The 16242-nt window shown below is 35.0% G+C and overlaps 1 protein-coding gene across 3 annotated transcripts in view; it reads left to right on the top strand.

Moving 5' to 3' along the window:
- Positions 1 to 16242, top strand: part of GRIK2 (glutamate ionotropic receptor kainate type subunit 2) — a 239320-nt gene that overhangs the window by 194881 nt on the left and 28197 nt on the right. For all 3 annotated transcript variants that reach the window (XM_031061578.1, XM_014309296.2, XM_031061577.1), the window contains exon 13: positions 5325 to 5550. In XM_031061578.1, coding sequence (XP_030917438.1) covers positions 5325 to 5550 — 226 coding nt within the window. The remainder of the gene's footprint in view (positions 1 to 5324; positions 5551 to 16242) is intronic.

Below are 16242 nucleotides of genomic sequence, written 5' to 3'. Positions count from 1 at the left end.
CCTCTGGATAATAATGTGTTTGCCTTTGGCTTGATGTATGAACCAGATAAATTCACAATGCTTCTGGGGTTTGTTTGGTCCCCCCCCCCAAAAAAAGGAAATTATATATTTTGTTTTGTTTTCTTTAAATTGCTCAAGGTCAAAATTTGAAGTCTCCAGAAACTCATTAATTACTGTACATAAGGTCATGCTGATAAAGGATCAAAGAAATCAATGAGAACTCAGAGGTGGAAGGGATCTCTAGAGGTGCCTTGCTCTTGTTAGAGGAGATCTGCTTTTATAGTTAAAACCATAGAGTCAGATTAACTTATTCAGGGTGCATGGTGCTAGGTTTATGCATTCAGAGTTACATTAAGCTGTCTCAAATATCTCCAGTAAGCTGATTCTACAACTTCTCTGAGCTATATGTTCCAATACTTAGTTTTTCACATTGTGAAGAATTTTTTCCTTTCACTCAGATAATTTCCTATTAGCAGCACTGGCTATTGCCTCTTATGCTGTCCCCACACATCCTAATGAAGAGAGTGCCTTCAGCTTGTCTCTAACATTTTCTTTAGGTAATGGAAGAAGGTGATTAGATTCTCTGTAAGCCTTCCATTCTAGGAAAAACACCATTTTATATAAATCTTTATTTGTAAGTTAAGATCTCAAATCTTCTGATCACTTTGGTGGGCACTGTCTAATTTTACCATTTCTTTGAACTCAGAGAATGAAAACTGGACAGAGCGTTCTTGGTGTGGCTTGAAAAATTCCAAGTATTTTGGATTAATCACTTCCCTTGTTCTGGGTTTGGCTATAGTCTGCTGATATTGCCTGCAGTCTGCTTTCCTGCTGCAGAGATGGGCTGCTTAGTTATGTTCTGCTAGCTGTCTTCTTGGCACCATAAATCATTTTCAGCCAAGATTCACTCTCACCAAACAATTTCCAGCCTGTATGGATGCTTGGGATTACTTTTTCGCAGCATAGACTTTGAATTTATCTTTCTTAAATCTCATACATTTCCTGTTATACTAATTTCCAAGCCTTTTGTGATCTGTCTGCTTGGTAGTTCTTTCTTTCAGTATTTCTGCCTCTCCTCTCTGTTTCATGTCATCCACAAACTTGATGAGAGTGCTTTCAGTACAATTTTCCCGACTGCTTGTAAAGATACTGAGTAGTATCAGGTCTAGGACTGACCCTTGAGGTAGTCAAATCTTGACAAGATGCTGATTTGGCTTGAGATGTTAAATATGACTTTCTTTGCCATTTCTCTACCTGTAGCTGCTCCATCTGTCCAGTGCTTATTCTTCCAGGTTGTCATCAAAGATATTTTGAGAGACCCTGTTCAACACCTTGATAAGGCTCATATGTATTGGGTTTTTTTGAAATCTCTCTTCATATGTCATTCTTTTTGTCAGCACAAATGTGAAAGTGATGAGCATGGTGAAGTCATTCAGAAGTGACACTTCATAGTTTGCCCATTACATAAGGTCAGCATGAAAGGGCATTGTTCCTTTAGCTTTAAAAAAATCCATGAATCAACTTTAAGAAAAGCGACTTGTGTTCACTAAGCATGCAATGCTCAGGAAAATAAAAGTCACAAAGCTGTTAGACTCTTAAATAGAAAATACCGTAGTAGGATTGGGAATCTGTGGGTTTTTTCCCTCACATAATGATTGTGATGATTTAATTCTCATGTGGTGGAGAATGCTTTCATAAAATATATCAGTACTGGGTTGCTGGTTTTTTTTACTTTTTTCTCAAAATTTTATCTTAATTACCGTCAGTCTTTCCTTAGTTACTACAGACTCTTTTGAGTTTAAATATTGCATTGGTGAAAGCAAAGCTGAAGCATTTTCTGTGGCACCTAAATGCTTTTAGAAGCCAGGAAAGAAGTTGTAAGCTATCATTAAAATAAAAATCTCCATTAATGGATCTGTAATTTTTCCTTCATAGAGAAATGTCACAATTAGCCTGGCACATTTTTACTGTGCATTTATCCGCTCTTGACTTGTATTATGAAGCCTGCTTCCATGTACTTTGATCTTTGTTGATTCTATCATATTTTCAACATTCTGATATTTTTCTAACCTTGTGGTCCAGAGTCCCGTTGCTCAGATATTTCTTTCCAAGCCAGTGCTCCAGGATGGAGCAGTAAGTAACACATTACTGACAATGACTCATTCTGTTTCCAGACTCATATTTATACATAGCATTAGACTATGACTAACTTAGAGCCTTTGCCATGGTTCCATTTGTGGTCCCTGACAAGTACAGTTATCTTCCAATGATGTTTAATTCATGAACGCTGAGTGTGACACTGACAGTATCCTCTGAATGTCATTTGTGAGAGCTAACATTTTATGCATCAGGTTTGATGCTGAGATGAGTTTCTAGATTTGCTTAATCTTTTCATTTCCAGCTTTCCTATTAGTTAGTTCTCTTTTTTCTTCCAGTGAAATTCAAGGCATAGGCAGCTTTCTTACGTCTTCAGCATTCCTGAGGGAACACAAGCATGGTAAATCATGTCACCACAAGTTATATCATGCAAACATCATTTCCAGTTGATTTCAGGTTAGGATGGATTTCCTGACAGTGATTTCCAGTAATATGAAACAATATGGTGAAGTAACTGAGATAAAATAATACACTTCATTGGTGGAGTATATAGGTTGATTAACCAGATTGATTTGCACACAGTGAAGGAAGGTGGAAACATAATGTAAATTGCAGCATCTGCTTCTAACAGTATGAATGATACAGTCATAACCACAGGAAGCATATTGGAGTGTCATTATCTTTAATTCAATGTCAAATGGGCCCCTGATGCTTTTCATTGTTCTGACTTCTTGATTTTCATCAATGAGTCTGCTGAGTATTTTGACAAACACAGGATAACTATTTGTGGTCATATTTTCCTAAATCAAATGATGAAGGTTTTTTAATTTAAGATTGAAAAAAAAATCTCTTCTGCACAAAAAAAAAAAGCAAATATAGGGTTCAAAATTAGAATGGCCCTATTCCCTGGAATAATTTCAGCTTTTAGAGGTGAAAGAAAGTAGTGCAAAAGCATTCACTTTTTGTGCACTTTCTGTCATCCTTGTCAACTTTACAGTGGTGAGCCATGTGCACCATATTCTAGCTTTTGTGTTCTCTTCTCTGCTTCATTAATCATGTGTAGACTGTTTTAATGTTTTCATTTCATTTTAATTATTCCAGTAAATGAGCTGTCCTGTGCAGGAGCTTTCTCTGATTTTGTTGATATTTTTTTTCCTTTTCTTGTCAATAGTAGCAGTGGCTTCATCCTAGCTGATTAAATCAGTCATCATAATATGAACACTCTGTCATTTAAAGGATATTTTATTTTTTTTCACATGTTCTAATGATTGAGTAGAAAGCAATCATTCCCCTTGCTAATATTTTTTCATCCTTGAGTTTATTTTTTTCTCAACAAAAATAGAAAAATACATATGTATTACAGTTCCTTCTATTTTTTTTTTCTTGTTGTATCTCATTTGGCTTTTCCTTGCTCCCCCCACCATGTGTCAGCAATGTGCATCCAACCATTTGCTAGAATTTTTTCTCTGCCACTGTTTTATATTTCTCAGATTACTTATTATAGCTAGAAAATTTACTGGCAAAGAGACTGTATGATAAAAGAACTAAATAAAGGTTCTTAGTAAAATTTTGCAAATATTGAAAAATATTTATTTCTCTCCTGTCTGCATTACACATTAACTTATATTCCTACAGAGCATGCATTTCTTGAAGTATATTATGTTACAATGCAATATTAAATGCTTGCAAGAGTTATTTGATTTAAAAAAACCCAAATACTATGAGAAGAGACCCTATCTGTTTGGTCATCTCTATTCTACATGTTTACAGAATACTCTGAAGGGAAATGCTTTCCTCTTTCATTGTTACTGAAATCTTTTGCAATCAGGCCTGGATTATGTTCAGTACATCAACAATGTGCAAAATTCAGAGTCCTAAAAGTCTTGAGTTTTGTTAGCATTGACACTAGACTTAGCTCAAATGCTTGATTTCTTAAGTCCCCAGGCATAGTGAAAGAGGTCTTGGACTGTATTTCAGAAGGGGGACATAGTAATCTCTTTTTTCTAAATAAATGTTCTTTTTCATTCCACATACACTGCAAATTCTCTTTTGGGTAAGAATTTCTGGCTGTCAATCATCTCAACTTCAGAAATGTTTGTAGTGTCAATCTTTGTTTAGTATTTCTTACAGATCTCATGGCTAAAATATGTTTAAGGGTGTCATCAAAAGAGGAAAGACACCTTAAAAAGTCTGATTATGCTAGTGTTTATGTGATAGTTCTACATTTTATTTACAAGGCAAAATTTAACATTATGGAACATTTTCTGATACATCTTGAGTTTGCAGTGTTATTAAACTGATGGGACAAATGTGGTATAAAAAATTCAGTATTTCTAATAAGTTAAGTTTATCCAGTCATTATGATCTCTTAAGCACATTGTTTTACAAAAATGAGAGAAGGTAATTACCTGCTTTTTAAAACAATTTAGGTGAAAAAAGGAAGCAACTCCTCTGTAGTTACACAGCATCAATTTCTTCCAAACTACTGACTCCGTTGTCCCACATTACTGACTCCCATCCTACCACAACAGTTCTTTGTATTCTGAAAATATTATATCAGAAAACACATACTAATTTTTAGGACTTCCAGTAGTCCATTTCTGTAAGGCAAGCTAGCCTTATTATGACCTGAGAGTGATATTACCTCTTACCTAAAATTTTTCTCCAAGTATTTTTGTCATGTATGATAGGTAAAATATTATCTGTCCTCTCCTTCACAACTGTTTTCTCCATACGCTGCCATCTGTGAGTGCTTTGATTACTTCAGATTGTCACGCTATGCATTCAGAACTGTTCAGCTAAGTGATTGAAATAAGAGCAAAATTTCACTTGTGCCAGAATCCACAGATTCTCCTACAAAACTTAACAACATAGTTTATTATCATTGCTAGAGTGAAATACTTAACAGTTTTCCGCTGACCTGAAGTACTTGTAGGCCTTCTTCCTGCATAAAAACATATAAACAATAAAAACAGATCAACAACAGATATTTCACATTGGACAGTCTGGACTGTCCAGACAAACTGGACTGTCCAGTTGTTTATTTTTAAATGGAGAAGATGAGAAGTACAAATGAGATGAAAGACACAGATATCCTTCAAAAATTGCCTTGGTAAAATCTGACATAGTAAAATCTGAGAGGAGAGTAATGTGCCAATTGAGAGTTTGCTTTCACTCATATAAACATATTATTCTTATTCATATTGCATTTAATATTTGTCTTTCAGAAATCCAAAATCTCCACTTATGACAAGATGTGGGCCTTCATGAGCAGCAGGAGGCAGTCAGTACTTGTCAAAAGTAATGAAGAAGGTATCCAACGTGTGCTTACCTCTGATTACGCGTTTCTAATGGAGTCGACAACCATTGAGTTTGTTACACAGAGGAACTGTAACCTAACACAGATTGGAGGCCTGATAGACTCCAAAGGTTATGGCGTTGGAACTCCCATGGGTAGGTGATATGTCAACCACTTGTTCTCTGTTCATTAATCTTAGCTGCTGCAGCAGCATAGGAAGCATCCCATACACTGTTCCTTTCTCTACATTGCCAGCATTTACCTTTATTTTATTTTTTCCCAACCAGGCACAGTACATATTTTGTCAAATTTTGTGGATTTTATTGTATTTTCCAAAAAGAAAACAGTTGTTACTTTATAAATAGTTGTATATTTTCATATGATGAATTTGTCTTACATGGTGCCTTCCATATGTTCAACAATAACAGTATTGTTCACAGTACTGTTCAGTACTTTATTTTATTAAAAAAAAAGTTTTAAATATTTTGATCTCTGTGTTTAGAGAATGAAGTCCTAGTAGTGGAAGGCTTGCATTAGCAAGTGGGGCTGAGTCTTTTAAAGAGGGCTTATCACTAAGAGAGATAAGAGATTGCTAAAAGAGGAGGAAAAGATTCCATACCATGCCACAGGACAAGCAAATATTGATTTACCCTTGTGGAATATGGGTTTGCATATTGGCTTGGAAATTCCAATCCTTTAAGTATTTTCCAGGTCAGCTGCTTTTTACTAAGAACAAAACTTTAGCTGCAAGATTAAAAGCCAGCTACAGGTATTAGTTTGGTTGTAGCTTAGCTCCTAGAATCCACAGAAGGGGATTCAGCAAGAACTGAGTGCACTGATTTTTTTAAGGACATGAGGTGAAGATCTAGCATTAGATTTCAGGATAGATGGGAATAAAAATGGTGTCACACAGAGACTGCGAGTACCACACAATAATTCTACTTAATATTATAAGGTGGTTCTATTGACTTCTCAGGTAAATATTTATTTAACCTTCATTTTGAACACTGAAGGCTAAATTGAACAAGAATTTATCATTTTTTCATTGATGTGGATATATTTTTATTTTATTTCAGGTAGGTCTTAAGTTTGGTACTGTTTTCATCTGTGTTAATAACATATGTTAAATCATTGCACTGGGAAAGTTGTGTCCAGTACTATAATTAAAGCACATGGAAAGGAATTTTAAGAAATAAAGTTTACTGGAATATCTTGGATAAAGAGGTACCTAGTGTTATCAAATACAGATTCACCTATATATTGGATATATTTACTGCTACGTCAATAACATCTCTGAAATTTTCACTATTTCAGTAATTTTCTATGTAATAGACACCTGCTGAAGAAGATATGATTCTGTTCACTTTGTCTTTGAACAGTTTGTTGTTAGGAATATAGTTTTGATTCATACCAATTTTTCCACCCTCTTCTATTGTGGCTCTTGTATTGCTGAATATATTCTATAGATGAGCAAGTGACAAAATGGACTAAACTTCAGACCTGCTGGTCTTTTTGGCATCTTATATTTTCTTATTTATACACCTTTGTGTTATTTTGAGTATAAAGCCCACCTTCCATTTAGGTTTAGTATGAAAAAAATCAAATCTTAGGGATATTTTATAATCTTTAAATAATCTGCATGCAAACTTGTTAAGCATCTGAGGCATGCCCCAGAAATTTAAGAGAACACTAAAATGTCAATCTGATAGGAATCAGAGAGAACAAAACACTCTAGAAATTGTTCTGTTTATGTGTAAGTCAGAGAAACATCATAAACACCAGAGAAAACAGCTTTAAAACAATGATAAATTCAGGATCAGAATTCTGGAGTTTAAATTTAGGGGAAGAAATATTGAATGTAAAGAGCCAAGGCAGTTGAGTAAACTTTCTGTAGGTCTTTGGTCCCTACTTTATATGGGGACAGAAGGCACTATTTCTTTACTAATTTTGAGTCACATTAGAGACATTATTCAGCTTTTATTCACCCACAGGATTCCAAGTAACAAAAACTTATCTGTGTCAAGAGAAAACATAGTGTTGTACAAGGGGATAGGTGAGCAGACAGTTGTCTTGAATCAAGATGAAACAAATAGAGGACATACCTGCAGGAATCAGCAAACACCAAAGGAGGTAAAATAAGAGTTAAAAACAGTTTTAAACTTAATGAAAGCAGTTGAAGAAAGATCTGAAAAAAAGGTGACATCTTCATAAGGGGAAATAGAACAGAATGTAAAATAGGACATAAAGTAAAATTTTTCACAAAAGAAATGAAGGTAGAATAAAACAGCATCTGGGGCTTTCCCAAAACAGCTAAGAATAAGAGATTAATCCAATATTTCGGCAGTATCTATGAAATGCTGTTGAGAGAGCTGACATTTATAATGGGTTTATATCCTGTGTATTAGGTGCATAGACTCAGAGGAAAGGGATTGTGCAACCTCTGCTAGAATGATGCATAGTTTGCACATACATTTGAAAGGAATCCTTATGAAGAAGCATTTCCATGATGTCTGTCAGAAGAGTTTTGTTAAATATTTTGCTTTATTGGAGCTAAAAAGTATTACAGAGCAGTGGATAATGCAAAATATTCTCATGCATTATAGCTAATCTCATTTCTAGAGGGAAAAATAATTCTGGGGTCTTTAAAAGAACTAATGACTTGGTTATATCTATAGAAGTAGATTACATCATTATTTAATGACTATGAAAGGAGTTTATAGACATGCAACTGAGTAATATCTTTTTAGAGTTAATAATCCTACAAGTAACTTGTCAAGTGCTTGGAAAACTGCAGTGTAATGGCTTCACATACAAAGTATATGCTACTGCTTTTGCCTGTTTGGGAGGCAACTTGTCTACAAGAGCAATACAGAACTACTTGCATTTATAGAATCGTAGAATCACAGAATATGCTGTGTTGGAAGGGACCCATCAGGATCATTGAGTCCAACTCACGACCCTGAACAGGATACTCTAAAAATCCCACCGTGTGCCTGAGAGCATTGTCCAAACACTTGAACTCAGACAGGCTAGATGCTGTGGCCACTTCCTTGGGGAGCCTGTTCCAGTGCCCAACCACCCTCTGGTTAAAGAACCATTTCCTAATATCAAACCTAAGTGCCCCTGATTCAGCTTCATGCTGTTTCTAGCCTTGTCACTGGTCACCACAGTCAGGAGATCTGTACCTGCCCTGTCTCTTCTCCTCATGAGGAAGCTGTAACTGCAATGGGGTCTCCCCTTCATCTCCTCCAGGCTGAACAGACCAAGTGACCTCAGCTGCTCCTCATAAAGCTTCTCCTTCATCACCTTGGTGGCCCTCATTTGGACGCTCTCTAATGGTTTAATGTCTTATATTGTAGTGCCCAAAACTGCCCCCAGCACTCAAGGTGAGGCTGCCCCGGTGCAGAGCAGAGCAGAGCAGAGCAGGACAATCCCCTCCCATGCCCAGCTGTGATGCTGTGCCTGAGGCACCCCAGGGACACCACTGGCCCTCCTGGCTGCCAGGGCACTGCTGGCTCATGTTCAACTTGTCATCAACCAGGACTCCCAGGTCCCTTTCCACAGTGCTGCTCTCCAGCCTCTTGTTCCCTAGTCTCCATACACGACCAGGGTTGCCCCATCCCAGGTGCAGAATCCAGCATTTGTCCTTTTTAAACTTCATATGGTGTTACAGGCATGGTGTTGGGAAGATATATATGTCATCTGCAAAACTTACAAAAAATACAATTTATCACCAGGAACTCCTGCTTGAAATTGCAGAAGTTTTTGCACATAAGGTTAAATTTACAGGAAGCAGTTGTTACAGATCTTATGTTGACTGCAGTAGAAAGGATACAGTTACTTTTGGAAAGCAGCACCAAAGGAAGTAGGTGCAACATATCTTGATTATTTTGAAGACAATAGAGTAATAATTAGTGAGAAAATAATTTGCTTGAGTTTAAGCAGCTACAATAAAAAGATCTAAAAGCTTTCCTAACAAAAAAGTATTCTATCAGTTTATGACAAGATAATCACTTGGAAAATGCAACCAAGAAAATATAGCACCAGTTTAGAGTACTGCAGTAAAGGTTCTTTGCTCATGATGTTAATATTTTAAATTTAGAGAAAGAAAGTTGCACAAGATTAGGAGAAAAAGAAACCCCAAAAACTAGTGGATGAGGAAGTACATGGGTATCAATTCCTTCCCAAAGAATTGGAGAAAAATTATGAGTTTACATGATTATTTTATTTCCTCTAAAAGCATTAGTGAAGTAAAGAAAGTTTAGATTGCTAAAATGTAACTTTGAGGAAGGAAAATGGAAACAATGTACTTTTGGCACAAAATAGGATTGTCAAAATCAGCGCACATCTTTAAAATCAACAAGATATAGTGGCGCTTGAAGTAGGTGTAAAGCAGAATTCTGTATGGTATCTTTGGAGTAGTGAAATATAAACTAGGGAGAGTGAAATATGAGCTAGGGAGAATTTGGTAAATTATGCATACAATGACTGATTCTCCTGATATAAGTTTTTAAATTAAAGTTTTGTATGCATCAGAATTCATTTTTGGTCAGCCACATCTGATGGTAGGCTAAAAAGAAACTTGATTTATAATGAAAAGAGAACAACAGACCTGGGATGAGATGCCTTACAGCAACTGATACTTCGGAGCAGATAAGGGAGAACCTTGTAATGGGTTTTATTTGTTTTGTTTTCTATCTTGGCAACATTTTTTATAGCTTCGTAACCAAGGGTATAGTAGTTGCTCCACTAGAGAACAGTTGTTTGAATTATTTTTTAAATCTTCCGGTTTGAAGATCCACATGCAAGGGGTTTTTATTTGCTTTATTCTGGCATTTTTTATCAGGAGGCCAGGTGTGTGTTCTTCATCAATGAATTATAAGGAAAATTATTTGCATATTATTGCCAACATGGTGTATAGTTGCTTTCTAATTTCTATCATGTTGTAATAATATCTATAGATATCACCCACAGTTATCTATTAGAAATACACATGAGTGTCTTTTAGTGGTTGGAATTTGTCATTGTGAGGGCATTCACTTCATCATCCAATATTGATGTTCAAGGGAGGAATGAGGGGTGGGAAGGAGGGAAGAAGAAAGAGAGTGAAAAGACACAAAAAGATAATTAACAAAGTGGGAGTGGGAGAGGAGGAGGGAGGGAGAACAAACCCTTTGGGTATGCAGGGCAACTTATGCTTTCCAGTACAGATAATCTGAAGTGTTTATTATTTCCAGTGGTTTCAATTTCCCCTTTCATCATCATGCTTGTTTAAATTTTAGGTTGTTCTTGAATATAGCCCAGTTGGGCCTAAATTTGCAATTGCAATGAGCTCCCAAATGTTTACGACAAATCCAAATGTTTATGGTCATCCTATCAAACAGATACTTTAGCATTATTTTCAAGAAAACCTTGAAAATTAGTAGATTACCTATCCAGTAATCTACTTTTTTTTTGTCCTACTGAAACACAGTTAATGTGAATTTCCTATTGTCAACACACTGTAAAACACACTTATATTAAGTGACAAATGCTATGTTACAATGAATATTTATTGACGTATTTGCTAATGTGAACAACATGGAAGGTTAGAAATGTAGCTTTTATAGAGTTTATGTTAAAGCCTTAATGCTCTGTGAAGCTACTTTCTCCATTTCTTGGGTATTTTTGGGGGTTTTTTTTGGCTTGGTTTTTTTGGTTCCTTTGTTTTTTTAGTTTTGTTTTTTCTTTCAGTTTTCTACTTTCCAGGTGGAAGAAACATAGTTGAAATAATCTTTTGGAAAAAATCATACCTCATCTCTCTGGGATGGTGTTTCAGGTTCTTATTTCTTTTCTAAATTCCTCTTTCTCTTCAGCATGTTTGACAGCAGGCTACTTCCCATCTGGCTTGGGCAGATTTTCTTCTGAATTGCCATTTGCTTCAGTGCTGAACCTGGAGCACATAGATGGCTGACAAGTGAATATTTGGAACTGATTCCACATGAATAGATCTACTGAGCATGCACCTTTCAGATGATCTGCCTTTACGTGGCAGATGAGGAGTATCCTGTCGATATATGCCAGACAAACTCTGTGTGTGTGGAGATATATGCAAAGTAATGCCTTTGACATTTTGAAAATGACAAATGGTGTGTGTAAGTAATCTTGAAAATTGCATAAATTTCTTCTAGCTCTTAAGAAATACAAAATGAAAAATAGTATATAGCTATGGCGCATAGAAGAAATTAGAGCTAGTCATTTCTCTAATGTTTCTCTGTTGCTGAGCTGCAGAAAATTGCAGAATTAGATTAAGAGGGGGGTTTAATGGTGTGGCAGTAATGTTCCTGAAACACCTGATAATGGTGAGGCAAAAAAAATTTGAGAAAAAGGTGAAATACCCATTTCTTTATCATTTATTCCTTTGCAGTTAATACAATCAAATTCTGCTATTAATATCAACAATGCCTCAGTTGCAAAATATAACGAGAAGAATCTTTGAATATATAACATGATTCTCTTCACTTTTGCAAGGTTTTTTTACTAACGCTTCACTAGCTGTGGTCAAGTGGATCAAACTATGATTCTTCTAAAGCATATCACTCTTTGTGTCCCTGCCACTTCCATATTGATGGACTACCATGATACCCTGAGAAATACTGGAAAGGGTTTAACATTTAGATATTTGAAAGCTAATTTTTAACTCAAAAATTGTTTAAAAAAACCCAAAAATTGCACTCTCCTGGCTATATAGAGACTCTTCACTGTGCATGGGCACAAAATACATCTCTCAGGATAGGAATGATGTAAAGTGATGTATTTTGGGGTCAACATTTCCAGCATTTCATTTCAAGTCTTATATAAATACCCGTTATACAAAGTTAGAATAACTTGCAGCAGTAACACAGATACAGTTATGAAAATTAATTTGTATAAGTGGATTAAATATATCTGCATAGGGGATGTTTACAAATTCACAATAAAAAGTTGGCAACTACTGTGATGTAAGAAAGTTATACCTCAGATGTCAAAAAGAAGGATGTATGAGTAAAATCAACAGCATTCCAGCAGAAATGCATTGGCTGCAGGCCCCAGATATCAGCACAGTCACTTAAGTTCAAAGCATGAAACAAAACATCTAAGTTCTCACGTTCTGTTGACTCACAGATGCCTTTTTCAGCAGTATTCTTTTCTGTAAATTCAAATAAAATATCAAATAAAATGTCTTTTTTAACAGAAAGTTTTACATCTCACACAAAAAGCCATATTTTTCACAATACATTGTTCTAAGAGATTTTCAAAATTGTGCCCACTCACATAAGAATTCCAAAAAATCTCTTTGGCCAACTGATGTAATATGCATATCACTTACGTTTCTTTATATATTTTTGCATAATGTAACCAATCTTAGCATTTTAAAATTTTATTTTTTTTAAAATCAGACCCAAGAGTGGCTTTAGTTTCCTTTCTTTTGTAATTTTTTCAAATTTCAGTCAACTGTGTAGCATGTAATTAAAATGCTGTTTGGAGTATGTGCATTTTGAAGACAGTAAAATTCATATAATTTCATCAGTCACAGAATCTAGAAGAGTATTTCACACTCCATTCGCTCAAATTAAAGGTTTCACTGCAGAAAAAAAGTAATTCAGACAATAATTTATGATCTGCTACTTGATATCTTCTCTAGGAATATGGCTTTATTAATTATTTATATTTATCTAAGCCATTAATAAATTAAATAAGATAGCATTTTTCCTACCTCAGTGGTAGGCTGCTGGATTCAAAGATAATTTAAACAAATAAATTGTTTAATCAGTGAATGTATGACAGTTAATTCTCATGTTGAATCCTGTAACTATGTATAGATTCAGCTGATTTATATTACCTGTTCTGTCTCCAGGGGTTGACCTACAAGAAGTATTCACAGTAAAAGTCTTTATATTATAATATGGATTTTTTTTAGCTGACCTGACCATGTTCTTAATGCAGGTATTTTACAAAATATTTCACTATCTGCCTTTTTTAAGGGCATGTTTCCAAATGTAGAAAATTATAAACCAGGCACAGTGGGGATACAAATTACTTAAGACAGATCTTTTAATAGATGCTTGTAATTTCAAATACTTTAGCTTAATATATTAAATATACAAACAAATAAATTATTCATTTCCTAAATATGCAACATCAAGTGAAAAGAATAGTCTTAACTCTCCCCTTAGAGTTTAGCCAGCCTCCTCCCCTGCTGCATTTATTATTCCAGACAGATTTTCCAGCCTGGGTTTTTTGGGTTTTTTTTTGTAAATGTCTAAAAATTAGTTTACTTTTGGGGCTTGCCTGCAAAATAAAAACTGGGTAAAATAAGAGTAAATTCCTTGTAAATGCATGACTATCACTTCATCATCCTATAGATGTGTAGGATGTTGTCCCCTATGTTTTGTCCAACTTTTAAAAGGTGAGAGCTTTGCTATTTGCAACAGCATATATGAACAGGATGTGTGGGAATGGTTTAAAGCCGCACTAGGAGAGTTCTAGACTGGATATTAGGAAGCATTTCTTTATCCAGAGGGGAGGCAAACACTGAAATGTACTTTCTAGAGAGGTGAATCCTCAAGTCTATCAATGTTTAAGAGACATTTGGAGAATGTTTTTACCAATGTGCTTTTACTTGGTCAGCCCTGGATTTGCCAGTCAGTTGGACAAAATGATTGTCGTAGGTCCCTTTAAACTGAAATATTCTGTTTTGTTCTATTCTATTCCTTTGATACTATTTTTTATACAGTTAATTTATTTTTCTTTTTTCTTCTTTCACTTTTCCTTTTTTCCCTTGTCCTGTTTTTCTCTCTCATTTTCTTTCTGTTTGCTTTTACAGTTAGAGAAGGTTACTAGATACACCAAAAGGATTGGGTTGGAGTGATAGATTTTAATCACTGAATGTTTTCAACTTACTTCAGTATTCGCAGTATGTTTTAATGTACATAATCAGACCAATTACATTACTTCAATTCTTACAACGTTCAGTTCTGAGAAAGTGCTTTCTTATCAGTAAGAAGATGAAGTTCTTTGTTGCTTTTCCAACTGCTTTTTGAGGACAGATTTGAAGGAAAGACATTTTTACCTAGAGAAGTGTTTGACAAGAAACTTTTACATTCCTGCACATTTTCAGCCTGTCCCTCTAGTTTTAATATACTTCTATTAGAAACAACAGGGATAGCAAGGATTTAAAGATTGATTTTTTGAACCAGATAATTTATTAAATTAAAAAAAAAAAAACAACAAACTAACAAGAAAACCCAAAACCTACCAACCAACCAACCAAAACAAAGCTGCCCAGGCATAACAGTTCTATCTCTAACATATGTGAATACAAAAGTAAGGCTGAAGTTTCACTGTCATGTCAAACTGCCATAGGGCTGCTGCGCTTTGCAAAAGCTGACAGCTATTTGAGCTGCTTTAGTGAACTAAGCCAGCAGAGTACTATTTATCATTTTTTTCATGAAATTATTTTGCTTTATATTTGTCTACATAGCTGCTAATGAGGCTGGAAGTATTCATAGTATGGAGAAAGCAGTTATAGTAATGAGGGATATGGAAGAGAAAATGGGATTTCTGCATGGGTAGCTGTTAGGGAGAGTCTGAAGACAATCCTGAGAGACTTCCCTGTTTTCTGGTAGTTTCAAAAAGGTCCAATGTATCTCTCAGTAGGAGAAACAAAACAGTTATAATTTAACAGATGTGAGTGGATGCAGTGCAGAGGGGAGGTGTCTAAGTGACTTTTCCATATATTTAAAATAGTTATTTTCCCAATACCTTCCATTCATTCTGTCTGAAAGTTTGCAAACCTGAGTATCATCCTCTTCACATTAGTGCTTCTTTTTTTATCTTTTTTTGTTTTTTCTCCTGGAGGTCTAGGCTAAGAATCAAAGAACATTATGGTAGCAAGACAGCCACAAGAAATTATAATACTGGCTAATATTAAAAACATTAAAATAAAATTTAAAAAAAGGATCCCATGGATCTTTTCAAAAGTAACTGTTTGGAGTTTATAAATATTCCTTACTCTTTGAAGTTAAGTTCTGATTGTAGCTAAGGCTGCTTTCCGTATCCTGACATAATTCTCTTTTCACACCTCCACCAAATGTAAAAGGTGACATATTTTGAAGAGTCGTTTTGAAAACTTTCCTTAAATCTCAGGCAAGACTAGAAAACAATGCTAGTGAGCACAATGACTGGCACTGAGCATTACTGGCACATTTATTTCAATTAATGCGTACATTTAGCAGTCAGTGATCAATGTAGAATTAATTTTAGATTTTTTTTCCAGGAGACACAGGTTTGGTTTTTTTTCTTAAAAAACCAATTTTTTTGTTACTATTTTTTGTTACTTCTCTTAAACATTAACAATTTTCTAAAATCAGAGTTCTATGTTGCCTTGCTTGAAGAAATAAAAGAAAAAGAACACCCTAAGCTCCAGAGAGAGACAGTTAGTGAGATTTTCTTCTACTCTTCCATTACTCTGTTGTGTCTGACACTGGTGGGTAAACAGAAGGACTATTCTTTTTACACATCTATGATTAAATATATTTGTGTAAAACCAGCATAGCCACGGATATGAATGATACAGAAACCTTTCAAAAAGCAGTTTCAAAACTGAAAGGAATAACAGATAAATTATATATCAATTTAGTCCCTGAAATTGTTAACAATACACTTGGTTGATGTAACTGAAACAAAATTCTACATATCTGAAAATAGTGAACAGTTTGGAAGTTCAAAATTTTCATTTTTGCAAATGTATTCCTAGATTTCCTCTGTAAAGTATGAAACCCATTCAACACTGGCTGTTGATTTAATCTTTGTTGTGATTTCAGAAT

This window comes from Geospiza fortis, unplaced genomic scaffold (genome assembly GCF_000277835.1).
Source record: "Geospiza fortis unplaced genomic scaffold, GeoFor_1.0 scaffold486, whole genome shotgun sequence".
NCBI classification, from domain to species: Eukaryota; Metazoa; Chordata; class Aves; order Passeriformes; family Thraupidae; genus Geospiza; species Geospiza fortis.
This window is presented reverse-complemented; position numbering and strand designations above follow the sequence as displayed.